Source organism: Mustela nivalis (genome assembly GCF_964662115.1).
Source record: "Mustela nivalis genome assembly, chromosome: 11".
Taxonomy (NCBI): domain Eukaryota; kingdom Metazoa; phylum Chordata; class Mammalia; order Carnivora; family Mustelidae; genus Mustela; species Mustela nivalis.
The window spans coordinates 105,174,187-105,196,095 of record NC_139030.1 but is presented as its reverse complement, the minus strand read 5'-3'; the positions used below and the strand labels follow the sequence as shown (position 1 = coordinate 105,196,095).

Below are 21,909 nucleotides of genomic sequence, written 5' to 3'. Positions count from 1 at the left end.
TGATTCCTGCCTCCTGGTCGTCACACCCTTTGGTAATAACCCTTCCCTTGAATGTGGAACAAATCCAGGGACTTGCTTCTTATGAATAAAATATGGGGGAAATGATGGAATGGCACTTCAGTATTCAGTTTAAAAGCTGGCACGACTGTCTTGGACTTTCTCTTTCTGGCTTTTCTCAGCTTGCTAGTTCTTGTGACGTAAGCTGCCATGTTTGGAGCTGCCGTTTTTTGGAATGGCCCATTTGGCATGGAAGTGAAGGCAGCTAACGGCCGTCAAGGAACTGGAGCCTCAGTCCAACAACTCACAGAGAATGTGCCAACAAGCATATGAGTGAGCTTAGAAATGGATCTTTCCCTGGCTCACACCATGGTTACAGCCCCCGAGGGCCCCATGGCAGAAGACCCACCTCAGTCATGCCTGGACTCCTGACTCTCAGAAACCACGAGATTTAGTAAACATTTGCTGTTTGAAGCCACTAGGTGGCTGTTACATGACATTGTAACAGACATGTAACAGACATGACATCTGTTACATGAGGTTGGATAACCAATGCACCGCTCAGCTCTAGACTATGGAGAGTACCCACCTGAGGTGCGATTCCAGCTTTACAGTCTTCAGGAATGACAGCACCCACAGCTGCATACTTGAGTAAGGAGTGAGACTTGCAAAGAGCGAAACCTCCTGAACACCTCTAGCAGGAAAAAACGCCAACAACCGCATAACATTATTGTCAGGACGGCATAAAAGAAAGAACATATTGGCACAGGTTGTGCATTGAGAGCGTCAATTATACACAGTCGAACAAATTATCTAATTTCTCTGGGATTCCGTCTCTTCGTGGAAAAGATGGCGCTGGGGCCAGGCTAGACTTAGCAAGAACTGCAAACTTTCTAAGACACCGCTTTGAGGAACTCAAGAGGGCCCCACCCTGAAAGCTCTTTCTCATCCACTGGAAACAGTGTCACTGGGAATTTGTTCCTTAACGCTTCTAGGGGCTGTCCCTGAAATGATTACTTTAGCAGAGAAATTATGACTGGTGAGGACAGAGGAAATTCTCCAGTGATGTCTAAGAATAGTGCGGAGAGTTGCGACCCTGTGTTGTGGTTTTAGTGGCGGCCACAAAAGGAAGTGTGGTTGATTCCACCATTTTGATGACTTGGTAGGCTTCCTCCTTTCTGATATATGTGATCTACACAATCAGCCCCATCTCCCCTCTCACCTTGATCACAAGGGAGCTGGAGCAAACTCCCATTCAGTCATAGCCACTGTATTAAATGTTACGGTTCCCATTTTGTATTCTTTTTCCCTGTCCTCATTTTTCTACTTCTAGTTTATCACACGCCCTTTGTTGCAGGCCAGCTCAAATCATTTCCAGAAAACGGGCCTTAATATATAGAACAAACACAAATATACATGTCTGACTTCCCCTGCCCCCAACCAACTGCAATGTTACAAACAGAAATGCAAATCTGGAAAAATTCTTCTATCTTGATTAGTAATTTTCAAAATGTAATGTCATTTTGGCTTTGGTGGAAGCAAAGATGTAAATTAGCAGAGCAACTGGTAAAAAAGGATAAATCAGAAAAAGTAAAGACAAACACAAATTGCAACAATATTTGTACCGTTTTTATTTGTAAAAATAACCATCTGAATGCATTTCCATAGTATATTACAGTTAAGTACTTCATTACATTATTAGCATTCAGTAGTTGAAAAAGTATTAAACTGTGCTTGAAAAGATTCAGATTGGTTCAAAGTCATTCACTGAACTAAAAGTCATTTCCCTCATTTTTACAGTCATGACATTTACCAGAGTCATTCAACTCCAATTTACATAAGCAAACATTACAGACAAAATCCCACTGAAAGCATCAAACAGTATTTTATGCTGTTACAAATATGTTATGCAAAATATAACACTGGCACCAGATTTGTATCATCGTGCTTTGCAAAGATATATTGCACATGCTAAAGCATAAAATATGTAGACAAAACTACCAAACAAAAGGTATTTGCATTGAATTTTTAGATCACTGCATAAGAAACGCTTAGAATTACATTTTTACACACACTCAGATTGTCACTATCTTGAAACGCTTTTCCCCTCTAACATTGACCTATGGTTTACAGTTTTGTAAGAAGAAAGCATTTTAGCACTGCAAAATTAAACATAATCCCTATAGAAAACTTCAGCATTTTCATTTTCATTTCTAAGCAGGTAAGGGGAAAGAGGAAAAAGACACTTTATACATTCAAAGAAAGGCTGAAATGAAAACTCACTGGTATTATATTGCTCTGATAACACTCAAAGGAAAAAATACAAAACATTTCACAGAACATCTTCAGAATATACAAATATAAAAAGGCACTCTAACTTCATATTACAAGACCAAAAAAGGGATGAGTTCTTCAACCAACGCAACAGATAAGCAAACCAGGTTGCTCAACAGGACGAATAGTGCAGCAGATCCGTTTGATGTTCTTGTTCTAATTTCATAATAAAATTAAAAAAAAAATCAAGCAGCTGTTGACTGCCTAAAGTACCAAAACATACTACAGTGCCCTTTTAGTAGTGATAAATAGAAATCCCCTGAGCTTTTTACTGTAGAATCATAGCAGATTTTAGGCAATTTGGAGATAGTAATGGATTTACCAAGGACAGGCAGACACGGCGAATAGGTAAGTGCGATGAAAACGTGATCCCTGTGAATATGGTTGAAATACAGACTAAAAATAACACAGTCAGGTAAAAAGCACTACACAACCAAGACTTGCTTAAAAGCACAAAGCTCTGTGTGTGTGTGTGTGTGTGTGTGTTTTGCTTAGAAAGCTACATTGCAAATCTAGTTCTATTTCTAAGAGATGTACTTAAAACACACAGAACTCAGTTTTTGAAGTCACTTCCTAAAGAAAAAAAATTTGGTCTCGGGGAATGGAGAAACAGTGAGAGAGTGGGAGAGGGATTTGATTCCATGGACAATTCACGGCGAGCATGAGTTCATTTTGTTCTTTTGTTCTCCTTTCTATCCGTGAGAGAGTGGGGAAAAGTCAAAATGCAGCTATGTGGAGAGAAGTGTCCCCGGGCCGGCACTGCTTTGCTGCCACCTTCCTTGTTCTCTGTGCTACTCTACAGGAAACATGTGAATGCTGCTTCACCATTACAAGCAGGCATTTATTTCCTTTCCTGCTTTAAACGCCAATGCACCAAGATTTCCATTCACTTCTAGAAAAAGACACCACAGTATATCGTGCTTTTTTTAGCATTGGAGCTCGCTTCCTTTTCAGTGTTTTGGTAAAGATAAGGTCGTTACTGCTCATTAGCAATTTATCTACTTTTCAAAAACGCGTCTTCTCTAAACAAACAAAAGGGACAGAGGAAGGAGGGGGACCACAACACCAAAACATGAAAAAACAATGTTGGTGGGGTCGAAAACTTCCCGGGAAATTATGACCAATTCTGTAAGTCCTCTGAACAAGTTCTCATTTGTGAAGAACCCAAGGTGAGTTTTGCATTAAGTCAGGATATTAAAAGAGTAAGAGTAAAGTCTTTTATGATTAGATGAAAAATAGAATACAGCGTGTGTATTTGATCCAGATATGCTAGAACACTGTTTTAAAAATATCTCACATACGTTAGAAAATAGAAATTTCCACGGTTGAAAATGGAACTGACTATAAAATGTCAGAGTCCTGACAACATGTTTCTCTCCCGTTTCTTCCTCAAGTGGAAAATAGCACATGAGCTGGTGATCTGTATTTCCTCTCCTGCTTACACGTGCTCACACACGGACATCATTTCCCATTAGGTTCCTGGGACCACATGAGATTTTCAGTGTGTTCAGAGTAATTTCCGTAAATTTCTTTGGGCCACCTTTCCGCGTATGACCCACCACACACCTCAGTTCTCATCTTGCAGAAGAGCATAAGGATGGCAGTGTCTCCCAAACGCTCCAGGCTGGCTACAGACTGGGGCTGAGCAATGGAGGCTGTACCCCTCTTCAACCGACGTGGAAGAGCCCGAGGAAACCTCAGCAGGGGAAAGGCTGGGCTTGGCCCCAGGCCGGCCGGTTAGCCCAGCGAGGGTCCTGCGTGCTTTCCTGCTTTTGTGTTATTCCAAGTAAGACACACAGCGATTAAAGCAGAGAACAACCAGTGGATGTTTCCTCGGCCTTTGTTTCATTTCAAATAAATATAAACACATTTACATCAAAAGTATATGAACATTTTTCTCTAGTTTGGCAAAAAAAATAAGCCTTGGTCAACAGGTCATCAGTTACAAATGTCAAGCCACCAACCAGAAATCTGTGTCATAAGAAATATAAAACACAACAGACTGTTACACAAAAAGATTACATTTTAACTCCATAGAAAAGCTACTTCAGTTCTCACTTGCATTTTGAAGGAAAGCAATTTAAATTCTTCTGTTTTAGACTGAAGCAGTTTGGTCCTCACGTACAGCTGGTTGATGAACTACAGACATATATATATATATATATATATATACACATATACATATACATATGTGTGTGTGTGTATGTGCGTAATGTTTAAAGAGTCTCATTCTTCTTTTTGTACAGCTATTCCAGGTGCAGAACGGGGTCCATTTGACCTAGAAGCTTTGGCAGAGGGAGCAGACACAGTATTCACTATGTTGATTCGATCATCAAGCAACTATCAAGTGGCTTTAATTTTCACATCACCCATTTCTACCTTCTGTTTTGTACCTTGTTTCCCTTTGTCGTCACCCTTCCACTCACTTGGTATGACCTTGACTGAGAAGCTCATTTAATACTTTACTACTGATAAGCAACTGATGGTTCTGACCTTTTTAAAAAGCTAGCATTCTGATTTAAGGATGAACTAACAAAAACATAAATAAAAGGTAGCCACATATTAAATCTGCATATGTCTCAAAGTTCTGGTGCAATACAATTTTTCACCTGAAATATTATTAGACAGATTTGGGTTCAATCAGGCAGTGGAAAATTAGTCCCAGGCTCGTTACAGGGAGTACTGGGGGCCGTATTTGTGTTAAAAGAAAAAAGCAACTTGAATTTTTGGTGAATTTTTCCATTCATCTGGCAACTTTAATAAAAATCCTTGGAAAGAAGTTCTGGATATTTAAGTGCTTGCTATAGAGAGGATATGCATAATTGGACTCCCTTAAAAAGATTATTACAGGCATCATTTCTGAAGATGAACACCTCTAGCTTTGGCTTCTAGTGAGGAAGTAAACATCAAAGTGAGAAGAGGTTTGAGGCAATTCCTACCCTCTCTTCCCCTCCCCTCAGGGGACACGAATGTCACATCGATATACTTCTGAGAACTCACTGCTGAGTGAGTAAACAACAACAGAAAACATTCTTTCTAGAGAACCATTCCCCCTCAATTGCATTATGCCAAAAGAAAAAGAATCAAATGCATTTTTTACTTAAAATGTCTTACTTAAAATGAGAGGTAGACTTGCACAGAAGTAGCTTAGATCTAAGGAAAACATGAAAACACAAATAAAAATCAGGGCCCATTTCTGTGAGTGCCTTGCCCTACAGCCTAGCTGCCTTCCCTGGATTTGATTAATTCCTTTTCACCGGCTTCTGGAAGCCCAGGCCCATAATAATACTCAAACACAACATAAGCCTGGAATTCATGTTTCTTTCCCTTCTTCCAATATGGGTGATCAAGGAAAAGCTTCTACAGTCCAAAGTCAAAACGTTTCGGAATCAGAGTCATTTTCATTGTACCCATCCTCTGAGCCTACGTTGTTACTGCACAGGCTAACCATGCTACCCAGATTGGAGAGGGTCGTCCTGCTCAAATTGTCTTTTTTAAAACAAACGAAGTTGACAGCCGTCATTGTACTGGAAGGAGAAAAAGGCATCATGGTAGCCAAAATGAGGGCCAGGCAGTCAGCCACGTCTTTGTTAGGAGCGCAAGCCAGGGCCGGGGTATGACCTGGGCGTAAATGCAGACAAGGCAGTGGTTAGTCCAGGAAATCCAAAGGCGGCGTGAGCATTCCACAGTACATCTCATACGACCTCACACGCGGAGATGTATGTTGAGTTAGAAATCATGCCAGGCAAAAAGAGGAGTTACTTCCCACAAGTCATGCTAGGGGTCAGGCTAGAGGGAACTGGGAGGGGGAGACATTTTATGAAGGGGACTTGGTTTTTCCATTTACATGACAACAAGCACTATGTTACCCGAAGTTAGGCAGAACTCTAGTCTTCATCTAATGAACAGAAACACAAGGGGGCAGGGGTGGGACCCAATTACAGACACACACAAACAAATGACACCCCCCAACACAAAAACAAAAACAAAAATGACAGCACCAGGACAACCACAGAGGTGTTTCCACTTGAGAGCACACGCACACCAAGGCACACCATGCGCCTCAGGCTTGGGCCAGAACACTCTCATTCTGAGAACAATGACTTTCATAGCAGGTAATCGCGTGTCGGATTAGAAAACATTGAAAATCCCAAGTCTGCAAATGCGACTAACGCAGTTTTCTTGCTTTACATGTGTTTATATAAAGTATGTACCCATGAACTCGTTCTAGGGAAATGGAATCATTGGAGCAGATCAGACAGGAAAGCACTGGCTGTTTGTGATTTAAAACTTACTATCATTTAAGAGAAATTTAACAGAATTTTTAAAAATAGCAACACCAACCAACCAAAGTCGCCCAACAATGACTGGTGTGGGAAAATGGTTCTGGAGTCCTGTCATTCTCCACCATTTAGACTTGATGGGTCCCATCCGGAAGAGAAAACTAACTTAACACGTGCAGGGGGAGGTAGATACATTCTGTGACTTCATTACCGCCCTTATCCAACCTTCATTCCACTGACCTGAAAGGGTCAGCCTATGCCCTCCACCCGCAGACTTCCTCTTACCCTTCCCTTATTTATTCAGAGCTAGTGGCTAGTGCGATAAAACTCCACATTTCGTCAACTCCTATCAACATTGGAGAGTTTCTGCCCCTCCCCCAGGCCCCAACAGATCGTTCCTCTCTGCAGCATGGAACCAAGTAAGAACAGACAGGAATCTGAACCTTCCATCCCATGCGAGTCCCGGAGGAGTACAGGATTTATGAGTGTCGTGCTGGACAGAACTGCCTCAGACTGTTCCCAGGCCTCTGGGATGCAAGTAAGCTCCAGAAAGGCCTCAGCTCCACTGATCCAGGGCTCTCGTTCCTAAGATTGCTGTTGGCAGGGGAAGCCTCAGATGCAGCAGGCTTACCATGGAGAAAGACACGACTGATTTCTTTTGAGCTCTCTGGGCCATTTTGAAGAAAGAACTGTGTACTTCTGCATGCCAACCCTAAGCTTCATAATAGTGGTAAGGGGGCGAGGGAAAGGAAGGAGGGACAACCGAGGAGAGGAGGCGACAGGGAACTTTCTGCACCTCCTCGATGAGTCAGGCTGAGGACAGAGAGGGGTACATGCTAGGATAAACGGGGCTGCAAAACAAAAGCTAGTAGGAATTAGCTAATGATGTCATATGGCTAATGCTTACTTCTGAGAAACAGGCATGGGCTGCTAGTTCCAATACCTGTAATAAGCATTAATTGAGTTGTGTTAATGATAATGCTTTAATTAAATGCCACAATTAATGACACATTGAAAAAATTACATCATTCATAAATATCCAGAAATTCGTCTTTCACTCCCCATGGTTAATAGGTATTGTGCTTAAAATGGTATTTCACATAATTCTGTTATTCATTCGCTTTCCAAGGAAGCAGAGTAGAAAGCTTCTGTTGAGAGTTCATTTAGGAAAGGAATGTTACAGAGATCAGGAGAAGCTTTCAAGCCTAGAAAGTCATTCAAAAATTGTACTCATGCTCCCCAAATATCCTTACTGAGAATGTGAGTTTTGATCTGTTCTTTAAAAAGAAAAAAAAAAGTTTGATCTCAGAATGAACTGAAATACAAAGACCTAGGTCTTTCTCGGAGCCCTTGAGCATGCACTAGTGCCATGTGTGGTCTCTAACTCTCCAGCGCACGCAGTTAGAATTCTGAATGCCCGTCTGCCAGCTTTTCAGTGTGTCCAAAAGGGCTGAGCCGCCACGCTGAGGGGTTAGAGAGGAGCTGCTGGTGTCACATGCGGAATGGAAGGCACTGGTGGGCTGTGCGTGGATCACATGTTTTACAAAGACAGACAGGACAGACTATCCCTGTTGGATGTCTCACACACAGAAACTGCCAAGGGGGAGAGAATTCTTACTGCCTTTTTAATGAGCACCTATCATCCTCACTTCCCCCGGCTTCACAGCACAGGGAAGGCACCTGCGCAACTGCTAACCGTTCCCACTTACCGTTTTCATCCACAGCGAGTACACAGGCCCCTTTGGCCAACAGCTCCTCAACCACCACCTTCAAGCCGTTTCGCGCAGCCACGTGGAGAGGTCTGAAAGAAGACAGCAGCCAGCGTCAACTGGGGTACGGATTTGTGTGAGGACGTGTCATTGTGGGGAGCTGCATTGCCAAAAGGAAGAAAATGCTTAAGAAAATACTTAATAAATATAATATATATAAATATAAAGTATATTTATATATAAATATAAAATAAATACTTAAGAAAATACGCGCATATTATTACTTTTTTAAAATAAAAATATTTGTCGACCAGATCTTTTCCAGGTGGTAACATCCAACTCTTTTTCCATGTCGGCCCAGATTTCTCTGCAGATAGGACAAATATTCTGGATCTCAAATGACCTCAATGACAGTAAACAGGAAGCCAGAAAAGGAACGTAAGCTCTAGCTTGCTTTCTACCTTCCTTTCTACCTCAGCATTTGAGTCACTGTTTCACACAGTACATCAAGATGACTGGTATTAATATCACCCATATACATTTATCTTAAACCTCCCTGTTATTACTAAACATACTAAATGATATTTTGTTGAATTTAGAATACCTTAAAGAATAATGTCAAACCCAGTATATTCATTTCTGCTATACACTTCTTAAGAAACTTAACGGGAAAAAAATCCCAATATTCCTTTGCCCTTAAATGTAGGTAATTTCTTAAAATGGGAAATGAATCAGATTTAGGTCTTTCATGCTGAGGATTACACTGAACTATATTAAAATATAACGAAGACAAACTGCTTAGAAACTCTTCAAATGTATTCTGAGAACATGATTTATAAAACTGTCATTTTCCAGTAAGAACACATAATGCTAATATATTATATTACAAAATTCCATGAAGGCATAACAAAATAAAGATTCTAACTAAAAATGTCTAGCTTGGTGTGCCTGGGTGGCTCAGTAGGTTAAAGCCTCTGCTTTCGGTTCAGGTCATGATCCCAGGGTCCTGGGATAGAGCCCCGCATCTGGCTTTCTGCTCAGCGGGGAGCCTGCTACCTCCTCTCTCTCTGGCTGCCTCTCTGCCTACTTGTGATCTCTGTCAAATAAATAAATAAATAAAATCTTTAAAAAAATGTCTAGCTTGGTCAGCATTTGTAGGTATGTGACTCTAAACTTCGTGAAGGGGAAGCCAGGTCTGTATTTTTCACCACTGTATTCTCTGGTACACAGGATACTCTAAATATTTACCAAATCAATGACTATGAATCTGGGTCCAAATCAAACTTTAGAAGTCACACTTACGTCTGCAGTGCATTATTTTTTGCATTAATAAGGCTCTCATCTTGTATCTTGTCAAGTATTAACAAGGCACATTTTTCATGACCCTAATGAAGAAAAAAAAAATGGTAAGAAACACGGGACAGAAACAGAGAAAGGCTCCTGAAAAATTACTTCATTGGGCTTTAAATTTAAACTGAACATCATTTGCCTAAAAACATTTTATAAGGCAACTTTCTGAGTAATTCCTTTTTCTTCTAAAAAGCAAATGGTTAAAGGACCCTAGACTCTTAAAGATTCTAGGTAAGGTCTTAGGACTTGAATAATGTAAACTTGATCTAAAATATTAATATAGTGGGGCGCCTGGGTGGCTCAGCCGGTTAAGCGGCTGCCTTCCACTCAGGGCATGATCCCAGAGTCCGGGGATCCAGGCCCACATAGGGCTTCCTGCTGGGCGGGAAGCCTGCTTCTCCCTCTCCCACTCCTCCTGCTTGTGTTCCCTCTCTCACATTCTCTCTCTCTATCAGATAAATAAAGTGAAATCTTTAAAAAATATATATTAATCTTTCGAAGATCACTGCAGCAGTACTGTTGAGAGAGCTGAGGCAGAAGCTAGCTCAGCAAAGCCAACTGGCAAACAGAGAGGAGAATTAGAAGCAGCCTTTTACATCCATCAGCGCTACTTTTTAAACATATGTCAAGTCCCATCTCCTTCCTCAAGCCTTCCCTGACCACTTCAGGGACCCATCTACCCTTGAGATCTCCATGATGTCTGTTATCAGTATCACTTATCACTGTGGACTGCTTCATGCTGGGAAACGACTCTCAGGAAAGCTCCTTCTTTTCTTCCTCAATCAGGGCAAGATACCTGCTTGTATCTTAAAGGAGATGGTTGATAATTAAAAAAAAAATTAACTGGAAAGTCTAGAGACCCTTCTACGATTTCAGGTCTATGCCCTGGTTTCCTTAACTTTGATCCTCAAAGTGTGGCGCATAGACCAGCAACCTGGGAGTCAGAAACGTTGAATCTCAGGCCCCACTCTAGACCTGCATTTTGACAAGAGCCTCTGGTGATTCCTTTTGCATAATCAAGTTTGAAGAGCACTGAACTTCTCTTCCTGAAAACACTACACTTTGAAATAAACTTCATGAAATGGAGCCCTTTCTGGGGTTTCCACGGGCTTCCCAGAGCAAGAAGCGAGAAAGTACAACGGCTGAAAGGAACGGCCAAAGCATCTGGTACCACAGAGGACACCTTTAACACCATTACCATGTTGACGCCAACCACTACCACTGTTGTTAACTACAGTCACACACTATAACACCTTATAAGGGAGCCCCAGAAATGCAGTTTCAGAAATGTCCATGGAGTTGTCCTTGTCACGCACTGCCGGTGGAGGGTAAATGGTTGTGATCTTATGAGAGGTACATTTGGGCTGAAAAATCTTCACAGCTATAGACTCAATGGTTTTACATTTAGGAATCTATCTTAAAGGAACAAGTAAGAATTCTTTAAAAAAAAAATTCTCTACAATTAGCACCACCTATAGTAGCATATGTTTGAAAACAAGCAAATGTCTAACCATTGAGGATGGTTGGAATAAAGGATGGCACATTCTTAAGGAGAATACCATACGTTTTCTAAAACGTGATATAATTTGATATCTAAAAGAAAGATATTCATGGGGTGTGTGGGGGACTCTGTCCGTTAAGCATCGAACTCTTGATTTTGGCTCAGGTAATGAGCTCACGGGCTTCAGCAGGGGGTCTGCTTCAAGATTCTCTCCCTTTGCCCTTCCCCCCACTCTCTCTGTCTCTCTAAAATAAATAAGTCTTTAAAAAAAGCTTCATAAAATACAATTCAGGAACAAAAGCAGGTTTTAAGGTTTTAAAACATGATCTTGTTTTTGTAAAATTGTGTATATTTATATACCATTTATCTTTTACAGAAGCAGGAATCTTGAGCTACATGTGAACACAATGCTCTTAAAAAAAGAAAAGAAAAACAAAAAACCTCGAACACATTCCTTGCATTGAACTGTGGACCAGGAAAAAAAGGGCAAAGGGTAGAAATGCACACGAACGCACTTAATTTGCCTCCGAGGAGAGTATTTTTGGGGCTGTGTTATAAATTACAATGTCTTCAAAGGGAACAAAATGAAAACAAGTGGACCTGGTTGTATTTAAGAAGCCACATAACTAAGGTCCTAACCTGTGTTTAAACCCAAGTTGATGTGGAATTTTGATCAGAATGGCATTAAAAGTATAGATTGCTCTAGGCAGAATAGACATTTTAACAATGTTTATTCTTCCGATCCAAGAGCATGGAACGGTCTTCCATCTTTTTGTGTCTTCTTCAATTTCTTTCATGAGTGTTCTGTAATTCCTCGAGTACAGATCCTTTACCTCTTTGGTTAGGTTTATTCCCAGGTATCTTATGGTTCTTGGTGCTATAGTAAATGGAATCGATTCTCTAATTTCCCTTTCTGTATTTTCATTGTTAGTGTATAAGAAAGCCACTGATTTCTGCACATTTAATTTGTATCCTGCCACGTTGCTGAATTGCTGTATGAGCAGTAGTTTGGGGGTGGAGTTTTTTGGGTTTTCCATATAAAGAATCATGTCATCTGTGAAGAGAGAGAGTTTGACTTCTTCATTGCCAATTTGGATACCTTTTATTTCTCTTTGTTGTCTGATTGCTGTTGCTAGGACTTCTAATACTATGTTGAACAAGAGTGGTGAAAGTGGGCATCCTTGTCGTGTTCCTGATCTCAACGGGAAGGCTGCAAGCTTTTTCCCATTGAGGATGATATTTGCTGTGGGTCTTTCATAGATAGATTTGATGAGGTTCAGAAATGTTCCCACTATCCCTATACTTTGAAGTGTTTTAATCAGGAACGGATGCTGGATTTTGTCAAATGCTTTTTCTGCATCAATTGAGAGGACCATGTGGTTCTTCTCTCTTCTCATATTAATTTGTTGTATCACATTGATTGATTTGCGAATGTTGAACCATCCTTGTAGCCCAGGGATGAATCCCACCTGGTCATGGTGGATAATCTTTTTAATGTGCTGTTGGATCCTGTTGGCTAGGATCTTGTTGAGAATCTTAGCATCCATATTCATCAGTGATATTGGTCTAAAATTCTCCTTTTTGGTAGGGTCTTGGCCTGGTTTGGGGATCAGGGTAATGCTGGCTTCATAAAAAGAGTCTGAAAGTTTTCCTTCTGCTTCAATTTTTTGAAACAGCTTCAGGAGAATAGGTGTTATTTCTTCTTTGAAAATTTGGTAGAATTCCCCAGGGAATCCGTCAGGTCCTGGGCTCTTGTTTTTTGGGAGGTTTTTGATCACTGCTTCAATCTTGTTATTAGATATCGGTCTGTTCAGGTTGTTGATTTCTTCCTGGTTCAATTTTGGGAGTTTATAGTTTTCGAGGAATGCATCCATTTCATCTAGGTTGATAAGCTTATTGGCATATAACTGTTGATAATAACTTCTGATGATTGTTTCTACTTCCTTGGTGTTAGATGTGATCTCTCCCTTTTCATTCATAATTTTATGAATTTGGGCTTTCTCTCTGATGTGGTACTACACCCCCTAGAGACAGAGGGAGTGACAACATCAGGAGACAGACTGCGTAAGAATGGAGGTGGCCAATGCCCTGGAAAGCATATCCTCGTCAACCCCTACGTGGGTCTGCCCTGTGGCTTCTTCCCCTTCCATCCTGCTGACAGTGGACAACACCCTGAGAAAACGCACATCTTAAGAGCCATGGTACACACTTCTGAGATAGCATTTAAGTGGTTTAACGGTATGAGTATGATTACAACCCGAAGTAACACTGTTTCAAATTCATTTACATACTTTGCTACTAGCCAGATGTAAGGATGTGTTCAAGTCTTTATCCTTGACAGTCAGATCAGCCAGGGCACTGTTCACCAAAATATCTACAGAAAAAGCCAAAAGAGAGTTACTTGGGTGACATGCTAATTACAATAACACATTCAAATTAGTATGGACACATCATCATAGCTGATGTTTTTAAAGAGAAAAAGGAAAAATGTATTGCCCTATTGTTCTGTTGAAATCCAAGGTCTACAGACATTCATTGTAATCATCTTTGTAGCTTTGTTATTTCCAGGTAAAATAATTCTGTAGCTGCATTTGGTCTCTCAATGTTGAGTTCTTTTATTGTTCAAAGACAAGGTCCACCAGTTCTCAAGTAACAGGGGACTGAAGACAATTAGCAAGTAGAATCGAGTGGCTTAAATAAAACATTGGCCTTCTTTACATGCATATACCAAGACACTAACTGGTTTCTCGGTTTTACAAAGTTACTGCGGTTGGGTTGGGCCTGAGCACGAAGCCCGCCAGCCGAGCACATACCCACAGCGCCTGCCTGCCCGTTCTCGGCCGCCATCATCAGTGCTGTTTTCCCTGAATTATCCGCTGCATTCACTTCTGCATTGTGTCTCAGAAGAAGCTGCAAGCACTCCACATGGTCAGCGAATGCCGCCGCATGCAGGGGTGTCCTGATGATGGAAAACAAATAGGATTCTAGCTCCCTTTAAACGCAACACTCTCTCTGTATACGCCTGAGAAACATGGGCACAGTGTCATCCCAGGGACTTAAAACTTCTCAGTTTACAGAAATAACAATTAGGCCTTCTCTCAAGTCCATTCTGTGTGGACACTGAACGGTCACCTATGTGAATGGCGCCCCCTAGATTTGGAGGGTGGCAGTGGTGGCCCTGATAATAAAATCAGCATCTTTACTGATCCTTTGATGTTGAGTTCCAGTGACTTCTCATTTTTGATAAAGATATTTTCAGATTTGGAGTGCCTGTCTGGCTCAGTCGGTAGAGTACGTGACTCTTGAACTTGGGGTCGTGAGTTTGAGCCCCACACTGGCTGTAGAGATTACTTAAAAAGGATACTTTCAAAATTGAGCCTTAAATTTGCAGATAATTGGGTATTTAAATAATAAAAAAGTCCCCATTATCTAATATGGAGAGTTGATTTTTCTAAGATCACAGATTGTATTATTTATCAAAATTAAAAATTAAATCTAAATTAAAAATTAAAAATTATAGAGGGCACGGATTGCATGGAGCACTGGGTGTGGTGAAAAAATAATGAATACTGTTTTTCTGAAAATAAATAAATCAATTTAATAAAAAAAAATAAATCTAAAACTTCATCTCCAAGACATACTTGGTCATGTGAACAGACACATAAAATACTAGGCTGTTTCATAATAAAATATTAGAAACAACTAAATGTTCTATAAAAGAAGGCAGGCTGAATAAATGTCTGTCCATTCAATGAAGTGATATCCAGCTTTAAAAAGAATATGATAAATCTATATATTCTGGTATGAAAAGTTCTCCAAGATACACTAAAAGCAGAGCACTGCAATAGAATTCTCCTATTTGCATAAAAAGAACATGAGCATATATTTTCATATATGGTTATAGCTATGTACAGAAAATATTGGAGAGGATATAAAAATTTTAAAAGAATAGTTTAAGGTAGTTTTCTAGATGGAAGAAAAGACTAAGAGTAATTTCTCCTAATTATATACCCTTTATTATATTAAATTTTTAAAAGCCATACTTTTAGAGGTGCCTGGCTGGTTCACAAGGTAGAGCATGTGACTCTTGATCTCAGGGTTTTAAGTTTAAGCCCCATGTTGGGTATAGAGATTATGGAAATAAAATAATTAAAAAAAAAATAAATAAAAACCATGCTTTTATGTTACTTTTTCAATTAAAAAGTAACAAGTGTTTGGCTACTTTTCAACCACAAAGCAGAGACTAAGACTGATCAAGACAAGAGGCCTGCCGCCTTAGGGTCACTTACCTGCCTTTGTCATCTCTGCAATTGACAATACTGGCATCTATGGCCCCGAGAAGCAATGATGCACAATTCTCATGATCATTTATTCTAAAATGAAAATAGATTTTACATTAAAAAATTTAACATTTTAAAAAAATTATATATGCCCTCCTACTCCATCTTCCCAGGCACCGTATATTTAACAATCAGACACATTAAAAAATGTCTGGTGCAAATCTCTGTGCTTTCTGTTCTGTTCAAATAATTCAAGGAGACAATTTAGGTCCTACAGATAAATTTCACTTAACGTTTCCTGAGGCAGGCAGTCTCACTCTCAGGAGTCCATCTGAACCGTTTTAGTGACGAGGTGGGATTTGAAGTTGACTCCTCACAGCCTAGAGGAGTGGACACGGAGACAAAGTACCTGCCGAACCCTCTGAGTCCACTGTTCCTCTTGCTGCCAAGGGCTAAGGGTGGGTCACTCTTGGATTTGAGGTCTGCCTCCTTGTGTGTAACTCTCTAAGCCAAACAAACTTTTTCCAAAACTTTTTAAGGGAAAGTTCCCAGAAAGATTATGTGATGCAGGAAAGGCTCTGGGACAGCTAGAGTGGGAATCCACAACAGTAGCAGACTAACAGGGACCTTTAGGTCAGCCCACAGCGTAAGCCACTGGGAGATTTGTAAATGAAGACAAAACCACAGACTGTTTTGACCCATAGCACATTAATGTCTATATAGGGAAGAGCTGAACTCTTAAAAGCCATTTGGGTGTCCACCCTGGTAAAGAAAGCTTGTGAAGAGTAAACGATCTATAGTTAATGAGAACCTCGGAAGGCAAAGCCACAAAATGGATGGGCGTGGGTTGAGCACTTAAAAGCCATTAGAGTGCTCGCCACAGACATCTAAGACTCCCACCATAGAATAAGTCAGTTATGGAACAGGTTAGACTGACAGTGGGTCACTCGCCAACCTCAAGAAAATTTCCATGCAACAAGGTACACTGAATCCCAACACCACACAGATCCCAAACCCAGTGGCACATCTCTTTCAGGTATTAATTTGGCTCCGAGAGACTCAAGCCTTCGCTAAAAAAACGAGATCCTCAAGTTTCAGAGAACAGAGCATTCTGCCTCCCAGAACACTTGCTTATTTTATGTCCACAAACCGTGGCCGCCATAGTTATCTACAAAAATGGCAAAATCTTACTTACACGACCCAGCACTACAATGACCAGCATGGGGAATATTCCAGTTAGATAAGATCATTCATTTAAGAACTATACTTGAAAGCAAGGGTTCCCAGATCAACAAACAGAATGGGATACCTATTGTGACTGGTATGCAGAAGCTTCCAAAAAGCTTCAAGCTTCCAAAACAGCTTCACTGAAAGGTCCACTGCCAAGGCTAATGAAAAACTAAAGACACAAGAGGTACCTAAAACAAAGAGTGTTAAGACTGAAATGACTCCTGCTGCTGCCTTCTATCCTTCTTTACCTCAGTGCTCACAGTCTACGAATTCTCTACCTGAATTTCCACTGCGAAGGGGCGACAGGGTCAGAAACAAGTCTTTGCAAAGTTAATGGCTTTATTGCTGCAACTGCTCCAAGGCCAAAACCCCCAAACCACACCTAGGCTTCCGTCATTGCACCATCATCAAAACACTGACTCAGAAACTGGTGTCTCATTTGCAATCCATCAGGACACTGGAAGAAAGATCGTCCTAGAAGGTTTTGTGCAAATCCTCTGATAGCGGCTCAAATGCCCCCACATATACCCTCAAAGAAGGGCCCCTATAAGGATCCCTTCCGGTGTTGACGAGACACCAAACAATTCTCCAATCAACTGCTACCAGTCATTCTAACAATTAAGGGGAAGTAAAATTAAAATTAATAGAAAATTCTTGCCAAATTCTGGTAGATGCCAGGACAAGACTCTCTACTTTAAACTCCACTGACTCCAGAGCCTGCATTTTGGGACCTGGGAAAACCAGCAGGGTTGGGCAAATGGTGAGAATTCTCACCAGATTCAGCTTTCCTGGTCTCTCTGGCGGCTGGTCAAGGGGGGAAGGTATAATTTCGTGTTGTCCCTTCTTTTCCAAATTCAGACTCTTGTTTATTTGGTTGTGAGAGAGAGAGCCATTCGTTACTGATCCTTTTCTCTCCCAGGGACTGCTATGGCCTTGTTGGTCCTAAATCCTTCTTTCTTTTGACTTTCTTGGGGAGGTAGCTCTGGATCTTGGGAAAGTAGCATCTTTTGCACCATCTTTGAGGGGATCTTGCATTCATGGGTTGTTCAGTGATGCCAGGAATAGGTATTGTTCATCCTGGCTGAAACCGGGCAAGATACTGGTTATCTGCCTTTTTTTCCCCTTCTTTTTTTAAAGTAGCTTTACCACTGGTCAGAAGTTGGCCAAATAGGCAGCTGGTATTCAGAGTCTAATAGTGACTTTCTTTAGGCCTTCCCTGTAAGCTAAAATGAAGCTCTGTATGGGGTGAGGGGTAGGGACTGGGGGGAATTCCAAAGACAAACAGCTCTAAATCTAGAACAAAGGAATCGTTTGATTTCTACCTCAGTTGAAGGAAGATCTTCTCCTTGATACAAAGAAGAAAATTAAAGAGAATGTGTTGGATGAACAGGTCAGGCCCCCTTTCTTTGAGGAATTAAAATCAACTCTCTTTGCCTTGCAAATTGAGTTTTTAAAGAACAGAAAAAGCTTGCTTATCCTTTTTACCAATCCCAAACCTCTCTTACTCATCTCAAAAGGCTTATAGGTATTGGAAAATCCCTCTTGGAGGATCTTGCTTTCCTTCCCTGTGCCTTTGAGCTCTACCTGGTCTTCTCCAGGAACTCCTTTCCAGGCCCTCTCTTTGAAATGCACATTTCAGAGAGATAACTGCTATCAGAAAAAAGAAGGAAAAAAAATAAAGGGTATTTGGAAACTAGGGAAATAAAAAATCTTAAGTCTTGATGGGCACTGGGTGATGTATGGAATTGTTGAATCGCTATATTGTACACATGAAATGAATATAACACTGTATGTTAACTAACTGGCATATGAATAAAAACTCAAGGGCACCTGGCCGGCTCAGTCAGTAGAGCATGCCACTCTTGATCTCAGGGTCTTGAGTTCAAGCCCCACACCAGGCACAGAATTTACTTTAAATAAAACTTAAAAACAAAACCCCCAAAAACCAACATTATATATTAACTATACTGGAATTTAAAAAAAATTAAAAATCTCAAGTTTTCTCAATATTAGTAGAAAGTTTAAGCCATCTGAGCGGATAACCTTCACCTATTCCATTTGCTAGAAACACAATCTGGATCTGTGCTTTTGTTTTGTTTTTTAAATAAACTAGGTTAAGTTTTGCATTATCATACCTGCTTAAAGCCTAAAATTTAAAAACAAAAGTTATGTAAGACTGATGATTCACAGACCTATACCCCTGAAACAAATAAATATATTATATGTGAATAAAAAAAGGAAAAAAGAAAAAAAAGTTATTAAGATTTCTGTTCGTGTCCATCTATGTGTGTATGTATGTCTATGCACGTACATTATGTTGTTTTCTATCTCCAGATGGTATTGTCAAAATTAAGCCGTAAAGAGCTCTATTTAATTGGCTTAAAGAACATTAAGCACTTGGGGTGCCTGTCAGTTAAGAGGCTGACTCTTGGTTTCGGCTCAGGTCATGATCTCAGGGTTGTGAGTCTGAGCCCCTGCGTGGGGCTCCACTGGGTACGGAGCTTCCTCAAGATTCTCTCTCTCCCTCTCCCTGTGCCCCCTAATAAATAAAAATAAAATAAGATAATAAAATGAGCACTTACATAAGTCATATATATTTTCAGAAATATAGAAACTGAGTTTCTATATTTGAGTTAAATGTTTTTCAGGTTCAAATGATCTGGGTTAATCTTTGGTAAACAAAGACTAGTTCTAGGTTAGTTGGTGTAATTAAAACGGGCATGTATTCAGAGTTATTAGCACTTACAATGCAGAGGTAAAACTTTTATTCTACCTAGGTTTACTAAAGGTCAAATAAGCTCATGTTATCACTGTTACAGAATTTGTCAATCAGAAAGATAATTTAAAATGATGGTTAGCTGGTTAAAATCTCAGAGTTTTCATGAGTGATCTAAACATAATCATTAAGAACAAGTAAATTAAATAGATATAAGTAAGGTAAAACTTAATAAGTAAACTTTTGACAACAATTATGCTTTATGGTATGTATACTTAAAAATAGTTTCCAAAATGTTTTTGGTAATGGGAAACCTCAGTTAAACTGAGATACTTTAAATGACGCATATTCATTGACTCCTGGATCATTTCCAATTAATATAAAACTCTGAAACATTATCACCGAACATAGATTTATCCACTTTTGGCTTCCTCTGACAGAGAAACTACAGATATTTGGCTCCCTTAGTAAACATGTTTTATAACACATTGAAATATGGATCATGAAGAAGAATGTACTCCTAGGAATTAGGAAGCTTATTTATGTGTTTGCTAATCCACAGAATGCTAATGGAACTGACAGTTCACTAGTGCTTACCTCTTAGTTTTCACTAGTCATTAAGGATTCTAGGGGTTAAAAATTTTAATCAATTAAAACTATTTAGAAATAGTAAGGATGACAGAAAATGATTTTAAGAAAAATAGATAATAAAAGTAGAATGTATTTTTTTTTTTGGATAAGGAAAGGTATGAAAGACATGGTTTTTGTTTATTTATTTATTTGCTAAGAAAAAAGAGAAAGGAATTTTGTCTTAAAGTAAAATAATTATTTGTTGTTTTTTTCTGGAATGAGAAAGAGGGAAAACTAAGGACAAAATCTGAATGGATATAAAAGCTCTGTGGAATGGATGTAAAACTCTGTGGAAAAGGAATCTAGGAAAAGGAATTCTCTGTGGTCAAGCTGGCGAAGATTGGAATGGATTTACTTAAGTTTAAAAAAATGAGTTTTAATATCAAAAGTACACTAGTGCAAAATTAGAATTTGGTTTTCTCTCTGTTAAAGGTTTTTTTTCCCCCCTTAGATTATTGATCTGCTTTTAATAAGAAAATGTAAGTAAAGTTCTTTTGTTGCTTTTTAACCTCTTTTTTAAAAAAATTTTTTTAAAAATTTATTTATGTGACAGATTGAGATCACAAGTAGGGAGCAAGGAAGAGAGAGAGAGGAGGAAGCAGGCTCCCCGCTGAGCAGAGAGCCGGATGCGGGACTCGATCCTAGGACCTTGAGATCATGACCTGAGCCAAATGTGGAGGCTTTAACCCACTGAACCACCCAGGTGCCCCTTTTATTAACCTCTTAAGTAACCCTCCTGAAAAGCAGAGATTCTGTGTCTTACCAAAATAATTTACTGTGCTTTAGGCTATCTTGCTCAATCTTTAATTTATTTTTATAAACTATTTTTATTTTTTATTTATAGTTTATATTTATTTTTATATTATAAATAAAAATATTTATATGTTTATTTATATTTTATTTATAAATTTTTAATTTATCCTTAATTACTTAAGAAAACCCAGTCTTCTTGGGGTGCCTGGGTGGCTCAGTGAGTTAAAGTCTCTGCCTTCAGCTCAGGTCACAATCTCAGGGTCCTGGGATCGAGTCCTGCATCGGGCTCTCTGCTCAGAGGGGGGCCTGCTTCCCTCTCTCTCTCTCTCTGTCTGCCTCTGACTACCTGTGATCTCTGTCTGTCAAATAAATAAATGAAATCTTAAAAAAAAAAAAAAAAGGAATCCCAGTCTTCTTAACACTAGAAGAGGTATGGAGGTTTTTGGTTTGTTTTTGAGCCATTGCCTAACTTTCTCTATTTATCTTTAATGTCCGTATCTGTATCACTTCAGTTGAATGGTTAACTAAACACTGTTGCACAGTGACCTATGATCCTATTTGACTAAGTATTTTAAAATCTTTTGATATTTTTGACAAGTAAGTAAATGCGTAAGTTGATCAACAGGACAACCGGCTTCAAGAAGTGTCCTCTCTGGGATTATTTTTAACTTCTGCAATTCTAGTTGGTTTGGCTCATGGGGACCCTGAGTCAGGCATGCCTGCAAACATTAGGAATACTTTTACTATTAATAATTATCTTCCTCATCTGTTCTCTCAAGGGTTCTGGATGAGTGGATGCAGCCATAAGCCAGGTAACATATGGTCTCCCTCCAACTAGAATGAAGACCCGACATCGTCTCCTGTGAACTAGAGACTGAGACCCAAAGAGACAATGGTAGCTGAGAATAACTTGCAACATCACCTTTGCCCAAACCTCTTGGTTGACCAGAGGTTGATCAAAGTGGGGAGGAAGAACTGCCAACTGATCCCATATGAACCTACTCAGTAGGCCGGGCACCACTGATCCTGGGAAACAACATCAGCAAAATACCCCTTACCTTTCAGGTTTCATGTTCTTGTAAATGTTCCATCTTCCCGGAGGTCAGACCATCTAGTTAACTCATGA

General features: G+C 39.8%; 1 protein-coding gene across 12 annotated transcripts in view; it reads right to left on the bottom strand.

The window, feature by feature from the left end:
• Positions 1-1,604: 1,604 nt before the first annotated feature.
• The window catches only part of ANKRD44 (ankyrin repeat domain 44), a 312,848-nt gene continuing 292,543 nt past the window's right edge, over positions 1,605-21,909 (bottom strand). For 5 of the 12 annotated variants that reach the window (XM_082689044.1, XM_082689039.1, XM_082689043.1 and 2 more), the window contains 6 exons: positions 15,464-15,547; positions 13,988-14,133; positions 13,466-13,548; positions 9,626-9,708; positions 8,324-8,415; positions 1,605-5,952 (listed from right to left, as the gene is read on the bottom strand). In XM_082689044.1, the coding sequence (XP_082545170.1) occupies positions 5,705-5,952; positions 8,324-8,415; positions 9,626-9,708; positions 13,466-13,548; positions 13,988-14,133; positions 15,464-15,547 (736 nt within the window). In that variant the 3' untranslated portion in view covers positions 1,605-5,704. Of the gene's footprint in view, positions 5,953-7,521; positions 7,558-8,323; positions 8,416-9,625; positions 9,709-13,465; positions 13,549-13,987; positions 14,134-15,463; positions 15,548-21,909 lie in introns of all 12 variants that reach the window. The other 7 variants (XM_082689038.1, XM_082689037.1, XM_082689042.1 and 4 more) reach the window with 2 other exon arrangements.